Genomic DNA, 23,255 nt, shown 5'->3' on the forward strand with positions numbered 1-23,255 from the left:
TTATCCCATCCGTTCAGTATCTACTAACTGTAATTTTTTTCTTTTGTACACTACTCCTTTATTTATATCCTTTTGATTTTTTTATCAGTCAGTCGATCTATCATTAATTTGGCAGCAATACTATGTTGAACATGGTAGGATCGCGCAAAGTCGAAAGGTGGTTGTTGATAGTCGACCACAGTTTATTTTCAAAGTTAGTGTTCTTATATTTATTATCCTAACTTATTATTCCTAAATATAAATCCCTTAAACTGGTGTTAGTACGCAGGGTATCAAAACTGCCTAGTTGTTCTTATAATCACTTGTCTTATTTAGTTCTGTCGTACATTTAGTAAAATCTTGATGTGTCATATTATAATGAACAGTAATTAACCTCTGGACTGAATAGAGCTTCTCTATTTAGACCTTTTTTAAATTTGTGCAGCTTACACTATTAATTACCTAGCTTTATTTAGTGGAAATTTACCAAAATGACTCTTCACTTTAAGAATTCCAACTAAAAGGCTCTTGAAAGTGTTATAGAATAAAACTTAGGTCTAATGGAGATGCTTTTGTATGAAAACGCACAAATGGCTTAGATTTGAAGTTACTGACCGTAAGCTCTTGGGTTCGGTTCCTAAGATGACAGGGGCTTCCACTGTCCACTCCTCAGTTGATAAGACGCGCTGTTATATCTGCTGTATGGTCAGCTGACTTGTGCTTGGCATGAAAACCCCAATCCGATGATGCATGGTAAGGGTGTAAAGCACGACAACGGTCGGGGAGGGATGTGTATTTTTTGTGAGAAATTACAAAGTATTTACATAATGCATATACTTAGCCTTCAATCGTCCATTTTCATCTTTCGATGTGTTCTGTTATCTGAACTGACTTCTCATCTGGTCACCGATTGTTCTACCAACACCAACGTTTCGATGCACTGAAACTGTTCACTCCATCTGACGATTGTTGCAACTTCGACGTCATTTCCTGCCACGCACTACTTACAAACATTCTTGTGAGTAGTAGAGTCACTACGATGGTATAAAGACTGGTGATATGGATTTATTTGATGATTAGTTAATAATTATCGGATATAGAAGGAATACACAGAATTAATACAAAAACTGAAGCTACGAGTATCACACTGAATTAATACAAAAAATATTGTCTTGAACAAATATCATGCTAAAATATTTCACTGGTATACTGGACAAAATATCACATTGCAGATAAAAGAAGTATTACACCTAATAAGCATCATGCCCAAATTAAACGAAAGTGGTGTTGAACGAAAATCACAATGAATTTAAAACGTAATTTTGCCTTTCTATTCTGTTACATCACCTTCCTTTCCTAAAAATAGGTCTCAGATTCAACTAAAGGTGTTTGGATGGGCTTATATCATCTCATTTTCCTAACGAATGTGTAACCACTGAGGAGTGTGCTGATTCTAGCAACCGATATCCTCTTGTAACTATGCTTCTCTTCTGATTGACGTAATTGAATGTCAAGACTGTACGATTACAATTTATCATTAATCTGTAGGACACTTTTTTGCCAATATAACTATATGAATGAAAAGTAACACACCAATTAATGTTGATAATGTGATTATCAAATCGATAAATACCTTCGAATTAGTACACAAAAGTTACTTGTAACTCATTTGTAAATAAGATGAATATTTGCAACCTAATCATTAATAGAACGAATACTTTTCGCATAATCATTATTAGTAGTATGAGTACTGGTAACATCAGCAGCTAATAGAATAAAACATTTGATCGACAAAGCTCCGGACATAGTTTACATAAAATGAATGGAATATTTAAAGCAGTTTTTAACTGCCAACTTTCAATCATTAACATTAGGAAGTATATAATTATGACATAACTTTTTGATATAAACAGTAAAGGGATTTCCAATTGACTGGTCACTGCTCAGTGGTCAATCAATTATTAATACATCTCACTTCTGCAGGAGGTCATTCATGAACCAAGCAGCACAGTGGTAGCATCTCTGATTATGAAACTGAGTGACATAGGATCAAATCTATCAGACAGCATCAGCTCTCCCAAGATTACAGTTACTCTATGTTGACGAGTCGGCTATCTCCAACCCTCACCCTACAATAAAAAATTTATTTATCTAATTACTCAAGCATCTTCCAATTTTGTTTATTATTAATAATTATCATTATCATTAACAGTAATATTCTTCGTTTTCTTCATCATTATCCGCATAGTTATCCCTCAGTAAACTCTCTTGTCTATTATTTAGCCTACTGAATGTAGTAATATTCCACCATTAATATGTAAAAATATTATGGATTATTTCGATGCAATAGAAGATGTTATAGTTGTTTACACAAGTTGGTGTCAGATAATTCGACAACCTCAAATAAAATCCACTAATTCAATGAATTTGAAAACTGTACCTGGCTTAAATAATAACAGGTCCTATTTCGTGATACCAGTTGACACAACTCAACTTGTTACTGAATCATTTTCATTATGCCCAGTGACATTTTTGGCAGTCTTAATGAAATCTGGTGCATTCTCTATATGGATGGTTTCAGTACCATTTTCTGGAGTGTAAGTTACTTTATTTTTGTTCATTTATTGTATTCTCTTGACTTTCACAAATCTGAATTAAAGACACACTTATATCTTAGCGGTCAACTACCTGCAATGTTGATTTCCCATCCAATAGGTACGATGCCCAAGAATTAGACCTATTTATCATATTTGAATTAATTGGGGAGTGACTGACCTGGATACTAAGTTCTTTCAATTCTCTATGACATTTTATCATGCCTGTTTCACATTGATACGTTGTATGGAAGCATGTCATTTCATTAAATGAAAACATATTCTTCTGGTTAGTGTTCTTGTATTTCATTTCAAATCGTTTGAAGGATTAAGTCAATAATTTTCCCTCTTCACCATCCATACTTAGTCATATCGTATCATTGTGCATCATCTATCGATAAGAATTTTTTTCTTTTGTTTCAATGATCGAAAATTTATTCGTAAAGATTTAATATTCTACTTACTGTAGAACATATATAGTGTTAAGCCAATATTTTGTGACCCCTCACATAAAAACTCGTTTGATTCTCGACCTGTTGTTTATATTCCTAACCTTATATTACACACCTCTGGAAAAGTAAAGTTTACTGTTTATTAGATATTTATTTACGCCTGTTACCCCTCGTGGGAGCATAGGCCATCGATCAGGGTTCTCCAACATACTCTGTTCTGGGCTCTTCTTTTCCAACTGTCTTTTAGAGCTATCCTAGGGTTACTGTCGATCCCAAGCCCGGGTAAGAAAGAGGAGTTGGGCATTTGGTTACCTACTCAACTCCCATCAAAAAAGACCTTACTAAAAAATACGCTAACCAGAAAAAAAAACATTTAAACTATTTATTGCTAGATTGTTGCCAAAGTGGATCCTACCTTGTTCTTTTTGACCTCATTTTACTTTTCATGAAGATAAATAGTTGATATTCATTTGATTGCTTTATTTTCATCTGGAATGTGGGATAATAAATGACTCAGGTCATCAATGTCATTGTTGTGGGTAGATTATACATACACTGTCGGGCGCAGCGATTCGATGGATAAACACCCAAACTATATCAAACTTTATGATTTGGATAGTCTCAATCGTAAGTTATCACTTTTCCCTCAATGTTTTTGCTGAATAAAATTTCTTGAAAAGAATTTCGCTGTATTATGTATAGTTTCAGCTCTCGATAGTTATTGTACTTACGAGCGTATAGAGAGTTCACACTTCCTCTCGAAATCCTCTCATACTCTTATGCATTTATAGTTTTTGACTGAAAAGTTCTACTGACTGAATCCAGAAGGCAAGGGTATTGTTTATAAAAATGAGGTGAAAAAAGCGAACATTGGGCGCTTAAACCGGACCAGTGGGCCCACTTAGGGGTATTGAAAAACCCTCATTCCAAGCCAATCTTGTACATATGTTCCAGAACCTTGTGGAAACGAACTTACTTCGGTTGCCGACTAGCATGGGACGACATATCCTGATGATTATACACTGCACTGTGGATTAGACCTTTACATCAAAAGCTGGGAAAGTGGGTCACCGAAGAAAACCACCTGTTTCATTTCGAGCGTTCGTTCAGTATCCTAAACCACATACAAATATTATTTGTATGGCTCATACTGTTTTTTGTCCCCGAATGTACCAGATTACATGTGGATTATATATATTATCGTATCAAGTGGAAAAGTAACTAAAAATCTCAAGTGATTATATCGGATGTAGTGTTAATAAAGTTGATTGATTAAAATTTATACTGGAATGTTTCTGTTTCTTTATTCACTTCATGGACCGTCTATATTTCGTTCGAAATTTAAATTGAAGCTGTAAAAAAATGAAGGTTTTAGTTGAAGTCTGAGCTTTATCTCTTACAGCGAGCATTACCTTAAGACTACTAAGTTTTATTGCCCTTAAGAAGACTTGAAGTTCTGTTTCTAGTAAAGTTGTGAGTGAGCGATTCTGAAGTCCCAAACTGATTATTCAGCAAGTTCATCATTAATGCTAACTTCAAAGTAAACAATCTTCACTAATTCCCATCTTAATGATAAGAATTTATCTGTTTTTCGAAATTCAAAGCGTTGATGAGGTTGTGAATCTTCATCGATTGAGATGGTTGGGCCACGTGTTACGTATGCCCGGACACCGACTACCACGACGTGCAATGCTAACCGGTGTTCGGGATGATTGGAAGAAAGTTAGAGGCGACCAAACCGAAATGTGGCATCAGTACTTGAAGTCAATAACTTCTGGTCTGAGCCATGTTGGTAGATACAGACTACTTGGTTGGGGTCCACGTGACCATCGTAACCAATGGTTAGAGACTCTTGGTGACATGGCTCAGAATCGATCACAATGGCGTCGGTGTACACACTCTCTGTCTTCCCTTAAACTAAGAGATTAAAATCGTTTCATATCTTTCTATGAACTAATTCTTTCTTCCTGTACTATATCCTTATTGCAATCTTTCTTTTATATATTAACACCTCTGAATTAACTACTTTTATGAATCCGGTGTCCATCTTGTTGTGTTAATGAGGTATGGCAACTTGGACTGATGCATATATGTGCCTGGTCCCACGTTGTAGCTGACTGGCTGACTGACAGTTAACGCTCTTCATCCCATTCATTTATTGTTCTAGATTTTTCTGAGTTTCAAAGTTGACGAGAGTATAGTATAAGATTAACTTGAAACAACCGCTAATAATTTTCAGTCGTAAAATGAATGTAGTAGTAGCGATAGTACGTATATATTGTTATGCTCCTAATCAAAACTATTCTTATACACATGAACTTTGTTTTTCTCTTTCTTTTAGTCTTACTTGTTTTGGGTTTTACTGATGGTTCAGTGAAAGGTTTAGTGTTTCCTATTGAATATTCTCCAACTGGTATTCTGGTATTAACAGTAGTAAGCGAAACTAAACTTATTTTTAAATCTATGTTGCTTAGTACTCGTGTAAATTTCCGTTCTTCTGTCACTTTGATTGCTATGATTCTATTAATTGATCAACTAAATTAACCTAATTTATTAGGTACATCCAACTCGTAAGTCTCAAATGGGACGATACGCACATTCTTATCCAGTTTGTAACTTTACTAAAGAAAACCAATTGTTAGTTTAAAAACCTTAGTTTCAAATCCGTTATTGTTTCTTCTTTTTCTTTGTTTTCAACAAAGACTAGTCGTTTTACTTCTGTTAATTTACTGACTGTTTACGATCACCGCCGTATACTTTTGCTTCGTACCCATCCTTGATATAGATACTGTTAGATTCACGGAATAACGTACCGGGTATCGATTAAGCTCATGAACCTATTTGGGTTTCCGGGGTATTTACATATAAATATATAAAGTGGTTCTATTGTAAATAAGAATTAGCTTAGATTAAAAATCAAAAGTGCTAAGCTCAACAGTAACAACTATCAATACTCATCACAGAACGGTAAAAATATGCCAAGTTCAGTATGGCTAAACAGATTAAAGATCTATCAACACTACGTTGCTTGTGAAGATTATTAAATATTATAAGGCTGGTTTATGATGTGAAAAAAATTCATCAACCATTAAGGAGTTTGGGATTAACAATGGAAAAAATTATACGCTTAAAAACTAGTTACTCATAAGTAATACAACTATAGTACTCAAATCTCTCAGGTACTTCATATTATTCACCAAATGATCTCAATCTAATAATTGCTCCATTTTATAGATACGTGGACTTACTGGTCGAATCTTATCATAATTGCTACGAGTCCTGGCTGTTTAGCATTTAGATCAATCTGATGTTTCGGTACCTTAAGCATGAAATTATCCACTAAAATGGATGGTGGTTTTTATTAACCAAAATATTTCAATCTGATGATTAACATATTGTTATAGACTCATAAAAAGGAACTTCTGCCTTTAATTGTTTTGAACCAGTTTTTTCTATTAGTTTCCACACTGTTATTGTTCACTGGCTTATCTGAATATCAAAGAAAAAAATTGGTCTGACCATAAGCTATGGATGACTTGTGATGACTCTGAAGTGACTTGGAGACAACTCACCTACTTACTAGTATCAATAGAGGGTTAAAAATCATTAAGAGGAATTAGGATTAGGATTTACAGTTGAATCTAGGGTTAGGAATTAAAGCAATGGTCTTACCACGAACTGATGTAAGCTATAATGCCGAAATACTATTTATCAATGTGAAGGAATAAATTCCGCGCTAAACCCACGACTTACCTGTGACAAGACTACCAATCACAATATCGATTTTTATCACCTTGTTTCTGAGCTAACCAATAACACAACAACCAGCACTAGTAGCCTTAAGTCGATTTCGAATCCTTATTGGTTCTTGATAAAGTTGCTTCTCTCCTTGACCAGTTCGTTGAATCCAGTACACGATAACCAGCCCCCACTATATTAGTGTTATCTTTCAAACGTACGTGGTCGATACATAAACAGCTCAGACTGCATCACACCATAAAATGAAAAGTAACAACTGTGCACGATCACGCCAATAGGGGCTGTGAGTTTATTTATTTATTTATTTAAACACATAAACATTGGTACAAGGAGTCACCAAATACACATGCGCCACACAGATCTCATTTGATATGTGTGAAGGCTGTGATACTGCCCGGGTGCCCAAACCGAAGCAGGTGGTTTTCTTAAGGGGACATACACGGAGCCTTCGACCTGGAGGTCTGATCCACAAGGCAATGGAGCAACGTAACGAGATGCAGTCCCATGGAAGCCGGTGACCAACGACTGGTTCATACGCCATTTGTTCCTTCAGGATACTGGAGCCCATGTGCACCATTGGTTTGGAATGAGGGTTTTCCAACTCCCCTAGGTGGAGTCTCCATGTCCACCAACCCGGTTAAAGCTCCGGACATTCTCTTTTCGTCCTCTCAATTTCGTAAACAACACCTCCGCCACAAGAAGGTAGTCAATAAGACTTCCCTGGCAGAGGCTATATACGCGTGGCCATGTGAGTGCATTTCGAGAGGGAGAGCGGACTCTTCCCACTCTCGACCGTATTTGGGCATTTGGGCAGAATGTAACTAATAGTTTGGGAATGAATTAAGACTACTAACTTGTATTATAGTAGTTAATGTGCCAACCGAAAGCTTATGCTAATAGGAATATAAATGTAAATATTAATAGTTTATAAATAATTCCTTGAAGCTACCATTCGTTTGGTCTTCGTGTTATATAACAGCTTTGCTTCTTTTTTTCCTTTCTCAAACTTTATCATATAGCCTTATTTATTCAATCTATGGACAACTTCATTGTATCATGTAACCATTTTAGCATCAGCCTGGTCAATGTCTCGTCGTTTATTATGCATTGGCTATGGTCGTCATTTGTTATTATTTCATATAGCTAAGGAAGATTTAGAGATTTGTTTCCAACAACAGAACCAGCACCAAGAACAACCAAGTAACCAATCAACACCATGTCGTGGACGAGATCCACTGTATTTGGTTAAAAGTCAATTTGTTAGTCAACCAAGTCCTATTTTAGGCTATATTACTGGTATGTCAAGATTTTTAAAAAAAGTAAACTGAACTTTAAAAGTTTTTTTTCCGATTCAGTAGTTTTTAAAATGTCCTCAGTTGTATTGTTAATAAGGGTGTTTATTTGAAGTGTATGTTTCTAAAACAAACTGTAGATCAATTGTGTTGGCTATTTCATGAATGTTCAAATACCGACCATATGAATGGGTTATGGCTAAGAATTCTGTTGATAGTTCTTATAAAAGACCCGATTAGTCAGTAAACTTCGAAAATTATATATTACTAACTCATATCATCTCAAACGTGTTATTATTTCACTTAGATGTACAGATTTTATGATTTTTAGAGTATTTATAAATCGTAGTTTTAGATGCTTCAGTGTTGAGTTCTCATTTTCCGTCGGTATTGAGTAAGTCTTTCACTATCCATTAATGGTATGTTTTCTGAAATTCTGTTCGTTTTTAGCTTCTTTCAGTAGTGACATATTTCAAAGCAAAATATTTACGAAACCTCGCCATTAATTAGTACACCTTATCATGTGTGGCGCATATATATTTGGCGCACTCTTGTACCAATATGTATGTGTTCAAATAATTAAATAAATAATAACACCTTATCATATGCGGCTTATTATTATTGCTATTATTGTTATTATCATTATCACTACTATTATCATCATTACTATCATTTCTATTGTCATTATTGTTACTATTGTTATTATTATTATTATTACTAGATTGTCCGAATAATAGGAAGTGTGTCTGCTTTTATTCAATGCCGAATTTCCAAAAGTACTGGTCGAATTATATTGATGATTTTACAATTTGACTATCAGTCTATGCAACTCTACCTCCCATGTACTATGTTAGATGTAGTTTCAAGGTAGTCGTTTCTCATAGTCTCCATTATTCACTGTTAAGGACATTTAACTCATTTTTCACTGCCATGTTTAGATTTTTTAAAAATATCCGTTTTATTTCTCAGTTTAAAAATTTGATACATTCCCGTCACGAACTTTTTCAAACATGTAACTCTACGATTTATTTCAATGAAAAATCCAATTTTTCACACTACATATTCAACATAAACTTTTGTAAAATGTTTGTGTAATTATATCTCTGTTTAGGTATGCATTTGGACAATGAACAGTTATTACTGACTAGTGTGGATGGTTACGTAATGCGCACCAGTCTTGATGAAGTGTCTGAATGTAAGTATTTTTTGGTTTAAATTTTATTTTACATTATATATATATGATATTAGTATAGAACTTTCGCTCTCATAGAGAATCGTAGACTTAGTTTTTGCTAAATACTTTTTGGTGTTAGATCTTACTTTGTTGTATGAATACGCATGTGTTTACTGGCCTGATCAACATAGCTAATGAATTTAATTTATATGAAGGATGTATACACGATGGAAATTCTCAATATCTTTTGTGAAAGAAAATAATGAAGTTTGGTTTCATTTTTAATCGTTTTATTGTATTTTAAATATTGGATTTGACTGGATCAAAACAGAATAAATTAATCTCCAATATCAGGAATATGACAACATTGATGATTGAAATATTAATAGGATAGTAATGTAACTTTACTCATTTTATGAAATAAGATGTATAAATTTATCGTTGCCACTGTATAGTCTTTTAAAATTACATCATTTCACTTTTCAATGTACTTTATATCAAACACTACACAGCTTAAATGCGGAAATTGTAGTCTTCATAGATTGATGTCATATCTCTGGGTTGTTAATTTGTTGGTTTATTTTCAATTGTATTGTATTCTGTTTAGCATGCTGAATTAGGATTGGTCATGGTTATACGTGTATATCTTTCAGTTAACTTAATCAATAATGTTTCACATTTTCAACTGATTTACCTTATTCCCCTCTCCATCCTTTTCTTAATATTGTCTATCTGATAGTGTTAAGATACTTGTGATTTTGTGCCATTAATTTTGTACTCACTAATTTCAATAATTATCTTTATTTTATTTATTATGCTGCGTAGTTTACATATTTTTTGACATTCAGTTAATTTATCCCGCCAGTTGCATAACAAGTGATGTTTAGAGAGAAAATAATGTTAAGATTTGTTAGATCATCTACGTTTTAGGTGTGAACCAGTTTGTGAAATAAATAAATTGATCAATATATGTGAGAATGCCTTCGTGTTTCATTCTTAAACTGATCTCAGGAATAGATCTATTCTGCCGCACCATTTTGTATTGAAAAACTACGAAAAATCCAGAATATTTCATCGTTTTTCGTCTTTTATTATGATAAGTTTTGAGATACTTTTCGTCTGGAAGCCATTAAAAACTAAGTTAGACTAGACAGATCATTTACTGTAGTTTGAAGTTCGTCAACGGTGTGGACCCACTAATTTAACAGGGGATGAATCTAAACCGTTTATTTCTCATGGCAAGCATGTTACTTTTAAAAAACACCGTTGGTTCATGTTTCCGGCGTCAGTTAATTTTGCGACATAGTATGGCCACCATCTTGACATCGATGGTGCCTACCGCGTTTCCACCAGTTATAAAATTGTTCTAAAACGTCCAGAATCTATTTTGACGTTAGTCGGCTGTCAATCACATGTTTATTGTTTGTTTGACTAGTTGAGCCAATCTTCACAACCCCTAAATCCTCTGTTACAGATGATATTGGGGGAAGTTGTCTCTCCCTCTCGAAATGCTCTCATATGGTCACGCGTATATACACACTCCTGGAGAAGTTCTGTTCACTGCCTTCTCTCAGCAAATGTTGTTTACGAAGATGAGAGGATGGAAAAAGGTTGTCCGGTGCTTTAACCAGGTTGGTGTTTACGGAACATGGAGTTGGAAAACCCTGATTCCAAATCAATGGTGCACATAGGCTCCATTATCCTAAGGGAACAAATAGCGTATGAACATATTGTTGATGACCGGCTACCATGGGACCGGATCACCTAAAGTTGCCTCGCTATCTTGTGGATTAGACTTCTAGATCAAAGGCACAGGGATTGACTCCCTAAGAAAACCACCTGCTTCGTTTTGAGCTCCTGGGTAGTATTCTAGACTTCACACAAATCTAATGACGAAGTATGACGCATATCTATTTAGTGCCTCCTTGTACCAATGTTTGTGTTTAAATAAATAAATAAATAGACAAGATTTTAATAAAGTTTCTTAAAAACTCGAAATTTTTCTGTGTAACCAACATGCATGTTATGATTCAAGATCTATTATATGAATTAGGGTTGTAATTGATCCCTAGAAGTGCCCCCAAATGCCCTGGTACGGCCGAGAGTGAGGAGAGTCCGCTCTCCCTCTCGAAATGCTCTCATATGACCACGCGTATATAGCCTCTGCCAGGGAAGTCCTACTCACTGCCTTCTCGTGGCGGGGGTGTTGTTTACGAAAATGAGAGGACGAAAAGCGAATGTCCGGCGCTTTAACCGGATTCCAAACCAATGGTGCACATGGGCTCCAGTATCCTAAAGGAACAAACGGCGTATGAACCAATTGTTGGTCACCGGTTTCCATGGGACTGCATCTCCTTACGATGCTCCACTGCCTTGTGGATCAGACCTTCAGGTTGGAGGCTCGGGGAGTGGCCCCTAAGAGAACCACTTGTCTCGGTTTGGGCACCCGGACAGTATCACAACCCTCACATATATCGAATGAGATTTGTGTGGCGCATATGTATTTGGTGCCTCCTTGTACCAATATCTATGTGTTAAAATAAAATATAATAATAATAATAGGGTTGTAATTGTTAAACTGAATAAATAGAATTCCGTTCAATAGATGATATACGGCCATGTAATGCCTGGTCACGAAATGGAATTATTATCATAAGCTTCCAACTGAACTGATATCAGAATATAAGAAACTGTACACGTGAATCGGCTATTTTATTTCTGAAATAACATGATTGTACTCAACATATTAACAGGAAAATAAGCAGAATAAAATCTTATATATGATTGCCCTTTATATCGATTCTTCGTAAAAGAAACCATCATTCCACCCCTTGTTTCGGGAAATGATATATTTTTAAAAATCTCAGAATAATGTGATACATAACGACAACATATTCTCACAATGAAATTACCTGCAGAATTTATAGATTTATCCAGTTTAAACTGAAAATAGAATAGGTTCCAACTTTCATTTTCTGAAATCCTATCTCTTTTCCACTTCATTTTTTCTATTTTAGTGGAAAATAGTATTGTATCGTCATTTTTTTGTTTTCAAACAATAAAGGGCGTTCTTTAATTTAGAATAGGAGGCGGGTGATTCATTTACAGAATTTTAAATATTATTAAAAGGTTTCAGTTCTCCTTACTTTTTTTTTATCAAAAAGTTTTAAACTTATAAATTGTCCTGGTAAATTCATTGTATTGCAAATAACATGGAACGGTAGCTTGATAACTTTCAGTCACCAAATTCCAGATTTAAACATCGCTCCACCTACTTCAGTTTATGGAAGCTCTTAATGTCATTGGCTCTCACTTTCACTTAGTGTGGCTCATACCCCATGGACCCGGTGAATAAATTGACTTATTTATTATATGTATATCTTTAACCCATGTGTTTAAAAAAAGACAGTTGAAATTTCCCTTGATTCTTTTTTTATTTGATCGTAGACCTTCACATATGTATCCTTTTTCAATGATTCCAAGTATTTGTCACTTGTCCATTTTCACTAATGTTATTATGAAATGTGAATGTCTAAAATCGTTTTAATTGCTCTTTAAAAGTCACTTTAATAGAACTTTAAGTTAATTTATAATTCAAAGATAACGCCTTCACATTGTTTATCAGTGTTTCTGGTTATTTGAACTAAATGACTTCGTCATTAATAATCCTTCAATGAATACAAGGAATATTGTTTTCAACGTGTTGACTATTCTGATTCTATTCATATCTATACATATAAGTTTTAATTAACACAAAAAATCTATTTCTCCTCACAATACACAGTACAATATTCAAACTCAGTAGTGCAAGTGGCGTAATATTTGAAGCATTTAGCTTTCAACCACAGAATTCACGTTTTTGTATCCATCTCTGCCTCTTTCAGTTTAGATAGTCAGGTAATATCATACATAGACAGCTCTCACATAACCAAAAAAGGACGTATACGATTCAAGATTAAATCATTTATCTGGTACATTTTATTATCTAAATTTCATTGGTGTTTGTAAACATCTAAAATTATACAACTTTGGTCTAAGTATAATGTTTTCGAAATTGACAATGAAACAATCAACTAGAAGTGAGCCGAGTGGTGACCGCATTGCTACGCTGTCAGTTTGTTTATACGACTTGTTTTTGAAAGATCAGACAATGACAACTGATATGAAAGCATAATAAGAATAAGAAATAAATAATTAGAATTCATAACTTCATTTTAAATAAAAGTTCATTTATGAATGAATTGTATGTGTTTAATTTTGTTGATTACTTTCTGAATGAACAAATTATAAAAACCAATTTCCCCCTCCGAAATATTTCATTTGTATGTTCAAATCAAAAATAATCATTCTGCATTTAATATTCACTATTTTATAATCCTTTATAAGTTTTGTTTCTTTGTGCGTCGTTGTACCTCTAGGATCGTTGCAAAACTGTAGTTGATTATCAGCCTCATTATCTTCGCTCTTCATTCATATTCCACTGAATTGACTAACAACACCGATCCAGGTAATTGGTCCGGACAATCAATAAATGTCTGACAGATTTTTAAAAAGAGATCAACTAATATTATTTATTATTTACACAACCGTTATCATTTGGTTTATAACAATGAGGCGATTTTCAAACTCATATATCAGCTACAGATTTGTGTGCTTGATTTTGTTTCATATTCTAATTGTGGGGGCAGTGATGCTATTCAGTTACCCAAATTGAATTAGGTGGAGTGGGGGTTCATACAGCCCTTGTAGTGTCTCTACGCCGAGCCTCTTAACCATTGAGTTTCCGTTCGACCAACTTATGGGGTATACTGTATATCGTATTCTTGTAGTTTTCATGTATATAACAATTTCCTTGTCTATATTATTATTATTGTAGGTAAGTTGAATTGGCAAGTTGTTTGGTGTAGTTCTAATTACGATAAATCTGATGTAATCCATTGGGAATTTCATGGATTATCAGTTTCAACGAATGGGGTTTATATATGTTTTCTTGAAAAGTATGTTGTATTTAATTATTTCACCATCTTTTTGTCATTTGATATTTGATAGTATTCTTTTTCGTATTTAGTCATTACTAGTGTTTACAACGCAGTAGTAACCAAATAAATTTTGTGTTATAGGTTACCAATTAGGCGTACATTGTATTGGTATTCATTATCACGAAAGGCGAGTAAAACAATTATCACTCTGATACTTGTAAACCTTATGAATTATTTCCATATGATGAAGATAGATAATTAAAGGTCGGAGATGACATAGTGATTGATTTTATTGACAATGTTGTATACGCACTCACATATTAAAATAAAAGCTATTCAAACCACTTAACTCTGTGGACAGTGTAATTTAATGAGTTTAAATTAGTTATATCTTATTTTTCTTTTTCTTTACAGACCATGCAATTATTTAGATAATAATCGTGCACGACGCAGTGCTCTACTTTCACCTAGAGTTAGTGATTCTTTATGAATGTGTACATATGTTTATGTTTTTATTGGGTATCAATATGTGTTTTATGAATTTCACCTTGAATAGGTTGTAATTCTTATTACTGATGAGTAGTAGTGCTAATAAGGACTTGATTATGAACTATTGTGACTTCTTTTCTTCTAATTACATTTGTTTTTCTTTCTATTAGAAAAGTTGTGTAGGAAAGTAAACGTTTGTAAATATTAGTGTAATATTTTCATGTTGGATTACACTAGTCAATTAATATACTTTGTAGATCCAGTTTATCTCTAGCTACATTATTCTTCATAATTTTTATCAATTATCAGCCTTAACTTATCTCTCATTCAATTTTAGGTCCATTTTTTATCGTTTTGGTCAAATGATAGTTTACAAGAAATTATATTTAACCCTGAATTACCTTTAAATCGCAAAGTTGATTGTTTACAAGAGTTACTACAAAGATGGCATTTATCAAACGACAAAGCTGATAATTTATCTAGCGATACAACAGATTTACGACAGATATGTTTGGAGAAAATTGATTTTCACCAGTCTTGTCTCACTGATTCTTCGTTTCCTCATAGTTGGTTGAATAAGCCACTTACAACGCTTCAAATTTACAGGTGTAGTTTTAATTGTTACCATGACCTTTAACGTAAAAAAACTGTTCTAATGAGCTTCCTCGTTATCATTACAACTGATTCTGAAAAATGTCCCCTTCAGTAGTTAGTCATAAGTGTTTATTATAGTATTCGACTTAATAATTGATTGATCTATTGTTTACAATAAGGTCTGTTGCTTGTTGGTTAGATTGGCGAAGTCAGTTGGTTAGCTGATGGTGAACTTAAATCTAATTTAAACAAGGTAGCTACAGTGACGTGTAAAATTTCTTATCTTACACAAAATATGGCATTCTGTAACGGGAACAAATATACTAAAAAGGACGAAATAATTTTCGAGAGTAAAAGAGAACCATTGGAGATTAAAAAAAACAGATCAAGTAGAATAATATATATTTATCAATGTTATTGGTTCTATCTAACTACTTACATAACTAACAAGGTTTAATAGAAGAACTTATCGGTTCTTGGCTTGGTCACGATTGAGGACTTTGGATGCTAATTATTAAAGAAGTTCAACTTAATACATGTTACCAGTAACTGTCTATTACTCGATGGATTTAAACGACTTTGTAGCTAATATCAGTCTTTTATGAAAAGCCTCTTGATATTAAGTTAGTCTCTACAATGTACTTAACTATACTAAGTGTTTCTTATATAACTAAAATGTGGGATTGCAATACTTATAATTGAAAGTAGGGGAATTGGCGGATGGTTTCGTTAATTATATACATTACTTTGGGTACATTTGGGTACTCTGAAAATGTTGTACTACTCATAGGAAACTTTTTAAAAAAAGAATTCAACACTTTTTTCCATCAGTTATTCAAAGAGTTCGCTTCATCTTTAGTTTCTGTTCGTTAAATTGTATTCTTATATTCCAATTAGCTATGATATTTTCAAGGATTTTGTAACATCATAATATTTAATATTGTTTTCAGGTTTATTCTGTGTATGCTCAACAAAGACACCGATGAATCTATCAAAGTGAGAAATTTATTTCGTTTTTTTTCTAGAAGAATAGCTGTTATTCTGTCATACTGTCCTGTTCTTAAATTTTATGAATGACAGTATCGATTGTGTCTGACTGAGGCTTTTTCATTGTGTTTTTTCCCCAGTCTCGTGCACAACTTTGGCTGACTAATTTAGATAATTTTATCCAACAACGTCATTTGGAACGATGTTTTCGTTTATTTCTTAAATGTTCTATACAAAGACAAGCACGTGGTATGTATTGTTTTCCATTTTACCTTGTTCGAGTGAATCTGTTGAACTGTTTATATTTAATGGTGTTGTTAGCATGAACTTCCATTCCAGGTAGTATCAGACCACCCAAGTTTACCAGTACACTTTACTGACAAGTGTTAAATAACACGAAGCATTACATAGTAAACTGTATATATTATTCACGAGAAATCATTTAGTTTATCAGTTATGGGGAATTGATGGTAGTTTTACATTTCCAATAATAAAATCACATTTTTCAAATGGTTACATAATTACTAGTCTTTTGGTAATTCACAGACAAATAAAACTTTCCGAGCAGTCATTTTCTCACTTGTTTTGAATATCTTTTGATATATTGTTTTTATCTCAAAATGTGTGTGCTCTCTGAATTGTACTAGTTTAGTGTATACTAATAAGACGATATTTGAACTGATTTTAATCCATCTGCCTAATAAAAAGAAGGAAATCAGTCTTTTGTAGGACAATCTCTATTATTTCTACAAGAATATGGTCTGTTGGTAATCTCACATGACAAAACTTTCGCATATTATATAGTGATGCAAACAGTAATGGAAAAGCAAATATCTTTATGGTAACTATGGATTCTGAAAGTATGATGAATGTTTAAGGTTTAAAAGTGTGATTAATACTAGTTTCTTGTATATTAAAATGATTCTTTAAGTTTCTGCGAAATACATACTATCGGTGAATTTATTGCTTTCTTCCTATTAATATTCTATTATGTTAAGGTGTTTTCAACACGAATTACTAATAGTAAACAAATGTTCATAGATTTACTTTCAAATCCATACTTTATATTCGACTGATTTAACCTTAAGATAAATGAATTAAGTCTCAAACAAACAATGTCACTTTCTTGTATCAATGGTTTTCATATTTATTATTATTTGATTATTAAATAATTTCATTTTTCAATATTTTTTTAATTTGTTTCTACTGATAACAGATTGTTTATTAGTTTCACAAATGGCCACAATAACTTTAAATATTTTCCGACCAACGTCACAAACATTGACTAATACACCTAGCACTACGACAACGACGACCACGACCACCACTACCTCTACCACCATTGATACTGTATCTAGTTGTATATCTAATAAAAACGAAGATGATACAATGATTGTCAATGGAACTTCGAATAAATATATATGTTTTGTCAAAGATTTACCTCAATTAGCTAGAAATGTTCACCAATTAGCTATACAACTCTATGTGCATCGTTTTAAATTTCCATATGAAAATATCATCAATCAATTACAGAAATGTCCAATATGCTCAGAAAATATCCTTTTGTTTGTTTGTTCTTTATTATACTGAATATATTAAAATTTCTATGTATTTGTTAATTTAATTTCTTCCAATAATTTCCTAGAATAATAAATATAATCGAACAAAATAGGGTTTTCAATTTGATTTTCATCATCTACACTACTCTCTAATGCATAGTAAGAAATTTATATGCGTCTATATAAAAATATTGGACTGATGAAGTACAGTTTTTCTTTCTATATTCACATTCCTTGAGAATAAGAACTTGATGTTTTACTCATTAAAATTAGCCATTATACAATCGACAGTCAAAATGTCGATGCCATGGTGTTTGGAGCGAATGGTACCGAGCTTAAGTCCCAGAGTGTACATCAACTCTGGGATGCAGGCTGATCGAGTTGATAAGCCCTGAATAAGACGAAACGGGTGTCCTGGGTTCCACTGCTAGTCGCCATCCATCTCTGCTTAAAAAATACTCTTTATACTATTGATGTTGTTTAAGTGTATGTATGTATGTATATATGGCTGCCTCTAAATCAAGGTGAAAGCGTAAACCTGGATAATATCAAAGACGCTGACGTAATACGTCTACCTCAATGCTCAGTAAATGAACATTTATTTGACACAATTTAGATTATTCTATTGTGTGAGTGGAGTTGTATGATTGTAGAAACATATACTGCAAGTTGGTGAATGTTTCTTTTTTATGAATCAATTTCAGTGCTACATTCTATTTTTTATACCTATTTTAACTATAACTGTATACTACAACTATTTGCTAGTCAAGTATTTTCGTTTAAAGCCCAGTTTGTTTAAATTAATATACATACGTTGGATACTGACAGTTAAAAAAATGGCGTATATGAACTATCGGTTACTTTATTCTTCTATATTTTGATCTAGAAACGATAAATATAGTCGTGCTTACAGTGTACAATCTATTTCCTTAAGTTGTATGGTGGATATATTTTTCTTTTCTGTTTAGTACATGTCATTCCGGACCTAATTTATTTGAATTGCTCTCAAAACCATCCATTTGGTGAGTTATTCATATATTGCCCTTTTTGGGGGGGGGTTATAGTTGCTTAGCACTGAAGATTCCCACATTACAACGAAACAACTATTTAATACTCTCTTGTTTTTGGTGATATCCCAACTAAAATCAATCTGTCTTAAACACAACATATATATATTCAGTTTATTGTTGATAAGCTAAGCACATGGTGATAAAGAAATCTGCTTAGTTTATTTTTCAAATAACAGTTCATTATAGTTTCATGTATTAGTCGAGGTACATAATGAATGAATTTATTTGTCAGTCTATTATGTTATGTCTAATAACTATTGTGTCTACTTTATTAAATGACATATATTCACGGATTTTCAATCACTAATGAAGTTTTTTTTAAATTATACGATAATACAAATTCAGTTTGGGCATACTATATGAACTAACAATAATAACAATAAAATATAGGACAGAAATTACTAGCAATTTAAGGCAATTCATATCTGTTCTGTAACATCCAAATCCATATCTATTCACTTTTTTGTATACCTTGTAGAAAGCATCTAAATTGATGAAACCCCCCAACCACATATTTTTCTCATTCAAATAAGCAAAAAAAAGATTGTAATAACCAAAATATTTGATCTCACAAAACGAAAAAATAATCCAAATCACTATTCTTAAAGTACAATTCTTATATCATTAATTAGAGGGTAATTAAAAGAAAACAATATTATACTAATTATAATTACTACCCATTACATTCATCAGATAAATGTTAAGGGGTTACAAGTATTAAACTAATGTACCCCACCATCTCAGTTCATACAATTGAAAGTGTAAATTTATTTTCTGTGGGATAAAGATATGTATTTATGAATAAGTTGTACATTTCCTGATTCAGTTGGCTAATAAAAGCTTCCTACTCCTGGTTTTCTCACTTTACGTATTTGATTTAGGCACGCGTACAGAGAGCGTATATATCAGTAGCTGAATTGGATAATAGTATCATACAAAAAATACCTAAACTTTTTTGGTTTAATAGTCGTTTTTTCGTACATTTCTTTTTTCTTCAGAGCGTTGCATGCAATCTCTAGAACCTTGCATTGATCCTATGTTTCGTCATTGCATTCGGTGTAATCGTGTAGCTCTTAGCGTATCTCCTCAAGGTATGATGTAGAATTGTGTGATTTTTGAAGATTATTATCACTACTCTTCATGTTATTTCATAAGTCTCAATCTAGTTAAAATCTCTTTGAATAAATACTCATATCCTACTTTTACATCACTACATAATTGATTGACATTGTGAATAGTAAACTGTTACGGCATGAAATCTAGTTTAAATGCCAAATGATGTTTTGTTACATCAGTGATGTTCACAAATAAAGTTATAATAAGCCTGTTTTTGTCATCTGCATTTCTGCATAAATGACATCTGTTTTTCCTCGATCATGTATTCATTTTTCAGTTTTATATCAGTGTAAGATTATTCATGTTAGTTATTAACAACTACTGAATAGATTTGCATTCATAATCGTTGTACCGTGAATGATCTTTATTTTACTGTTTGTATCTTCGTAAAATGATTATATTAGTTTGATTTAAAATATCAGGCAATATATGAAATGAGATGGGCTTAGGGTACTACTCAATTACTGCATTTTAAAACACCGCATAGAATGAATATATCTGGATTATCATAATAAACTTTGAGCCATGTCACTGTTTTCGTCTGACCATTGATTCTAACTACCTGATCGGAAATTCCAAGTAGATTACCAATTCACATACTATAATTCCTTTTCCGATCATCACATTTCGAGTAAACCCGTTTATTGACATCCTGCTCTATATTGATGGAAGGTTTTGATTCAAATTTATCAGATTTGTATTTGACGAATGTTCATAATTTAAAAGGCATGGAGTTCTTTTTGTCTATAATATTCAAAGTGTTTGATTGAATTGGACTCACTATTATTTTATCTACTTGCATACAAATGGGAAACACACTCATAAATACTTGGTTCTCTGAAATATATCTCGAAACAAATCGGCATGAAGAAAGTAAATACAGTCTCCGTCTTATAGAACGACTAGTACTGTACACATCTCTTCGATCTGTAATACTAAACTGATATTGAGTTTCACGGACATGTGTCGTTTGTTAGTGTGTGTTTATAAATATCTTTGATATTTTTCTCGTATATGCTGGAACCGTTAAGTGTATAACATTGAAAATAGACGTTGAATAATATAACAATCGTAAATTAGTTGATCAGTCCTTCAACGTTCATCTTCTAATATCGTTTAGACAGTGTTACTGATGTTCAGCCATCATCTACTTCGACGTGGAGTTGTAGCTGTGATTCCAGTAGATCGGGAAAATGCTATATGCAACCAAATCAAAACATACTATCAATCTGTGAATTATTTAAATATTCAACACAGGTGTTTCAGAAATTGTAGACAATGTGATTATTTCCCACGTAATAATCGTAATCCATTGTTCATTCTTTTGTTTGGCATTCAGTACTGAATTTTCATCCGTCTTGGCATATGTACATCATCAGGGGATTGCCTCTATATAACAATTCGCTATAAGTTTTAGTACATTTGAATTTTGGCTAGAAGTGGCTAGCACTAATACGAGTAGACGTAATACGTGTTGATAAAGCGATTAGTTATCTGAACTACTTAGTATAACGGATAATGCGTTTGCGTTTGTAGTGTTAGATTCTGTTTTTCGGTCATAGTGTGGATATTAACACTAGGATGGTGGTACATCCAGTTGACGATCTTAGAAATGGACGAAACTGCTGGTCTGTAATCCAAATATAATTATCTATAGGTCGTATTGTTTCTATTTTACCGTTGAATCATCAGTTTAGCTATTGTTATTTTTATTCTCCAAACCATTTGTCATTAGATCGTTTATCCGCTTGGCGTTCAATGATACTTCATCCAATGTGTATATATTGTGATTTACCATTGACGTGGAAAGAATTCTAATGCTTATTTTATCATAATTTTTATTCCTTGAATATACCGACAAGATCCTTATGTTTTATTTCATCTATATATAAATGTCCATTTTAAATTCGATTTTTATTCTGTATTGTCGAATGTAAATTGTAATAATGATGTTAGTACTTAATTAATCTTTTCTAATATAAAGTTCTCAGTTTGTTGTCTGTGTATGTATGTTTGATGTGTGTGTATGTAATTAGCATGTATGTTTACTCTTTGATTCAATAATGTACGGAAGATGTCCTTAGTTTAAAGATAATTTTCGAAGCACGCCAATAGACCGGTCGACTTATTGTGACGTGCAATGTCCCAGAGTTGATAATGGTCTGCATGTGCCTAATTACCAGGTAGAAAAGGTGGATAAAGGATATTCTTTTGCCCAAACTGAATGATATATATATGCATATATCCCTTAAGAATTTAAGTCTACGAGTGGTTCAAATTCTATCCCTTGAAAATAAAAACTATATCTTGGCCCAAACACTTGCATTTATCATTTGGCTGTTTCTGACTAGCCCTCCTGAAATATAGATCCGTTTTTCGGATTCAGCTGGACGACTTTTGAATGGATTTACACGTCAGTTAGTAGTATTTTTGTTTCCGATTTTTTTCTCACAATAACACTTCAACTATTCAAGTGTGATCTTTTTCATGTTATTTAATATATTAATAATTCTTATGTGATTGTCAGTAGATGGATGGTTTAATAACATTTACAGTAATAAATTGATGATAGAACAAAACAGTTCATCATCATATCTATGAAATCAGATTTTCTGTTGTTGTAAACAACTAGATCATAGACTTCACTGTTTATACCAAGGTGTATTTATTGACTTTTGTAATAAAATATTTTAGTGTAGAGTATGAGCAGTGATTGCATAGAACAGAAATTAGAAAATAATTGCTGGCTGATATGTCGGATTACTTATTTTATAGGGTCTTTTGAATTGATTCACTTCATTAGATCTGATTATATCAAACCATACTTCATCAACACCGAGGTCCATGGACCAATATAAGTACCTGCTGTATACCGAAATGTTACCAATTGTTTCATGATTCACATAAACTGATTACATAATGTTAGCTATTTTTTTCTTCTTCTTGTAATTCAACTTTAGCATGGATATATTTGTAGATGAAACTAGTAAAAATTCTCGTTATGAAAAAGTATGTTATCTTGGTGAAGGTCAATTCGCTAATGTATTCTTAGCTCAGGATAATAATAGAAATGGACAATTAGTAGCTATTAAAAAGGTAAATGTATTTCTCATTACTTATTTTGATAATAAAATGATATCTTGATTTTGTATCTTACCATTCAGTGTTTTAAGCTAAAATGCATTATTCAGTCAACAAAATAAAATATCTA

General features: G+C 32.8%; 1 protein-coding gene across 1 annotated transcript in view; it reads left to right on the forward strand.

The window, feature by feature from the left end:
• Nucleotides 1-23,005, forward strand: part of TBC1D9 (TBC1 domain member 9) — a 63,320-nt gene extending 40,315 nt beyond the window's left edge. Inside the window, exons 24-38 of the mRNA XM_051216223.1 lie at nucleotides 89-193; nucleotides 2,263-2,576; nucleotides 3,543-3,652; nucleotides 5,367-5,458; nucleotides 7,804-8,080; nucleotides 9,188-9,271; nucleotides 14,127-14,247; nucleotides 14,644-14,701; nucleotides 15,056-15,324; nucleotides 16,263-16,308; nucleotides 16,440-16,548; nucleotides 17,516-17,868; nucleotides 18,563-18,647; nucleotides 19,927-20,019; nucleotides 21,780-23,005. Of these exons, the coding sequence (XP_051066793.1) occupies nucleotides 89-193; nucleotides 2,263-2,576; nucleotides 3,543-3,652; nucleotides 5,367-5,458; nucleotides 7,804-8,080; nucleotides 9,188-9,271; nucleotides 14,127-14,247; nucleotides 14,644-14,701; nucleotides 15,056-15,324; nucleotides 16,263-16,308; nucleotides 16,440-16,548; nucleotides 17,516-17,868; nucleotides 18,563-18,647; nucleotides 19,927-20,019; nucleotides 21,780-21,862 (2,199 nt within the window). The 3' untranslated portion in view covers nucleotides 21,863-23,005. The remainder of the gene's footprint in view (nucleotides 1-88; nucleotides 194-2,262; nucleotides 2,577-3,542; nucleotides 3,653-5,366; nucleotides 5,459-7,803; nucleotides 8,081-9,187; nucleotides 9,272-14,126; nucleotides 14,248-14,643; nucleotides 14,702-15,055; nucleotides 15,325-16,262; nucleotides 16,309-16,439; nucleotides 16,549-17,515; nucleotides 17,869-18,562; nucleotides 18,648-19,926; nucleotides 20,020-21,779) is intronic.
• The last annotated feature ends 250 nt before the right edge of the window (nucleotides 23,006-23,255 follow it).

This window comes from Schistosoma haematobium, chromosome 4, assembly GCF_000699445.3.
Source record: "Schistosoma haematobium chromosome 4, whole genome shotgun sequence".
In the NCBI taxonomy this organism is placed as follows: Eukaryota; Metazoa; Platyhelminthes; class Trematoda; order Strigeidida; family Schistosomatidae; genus Schistosoma; species Schistosoma haematobium.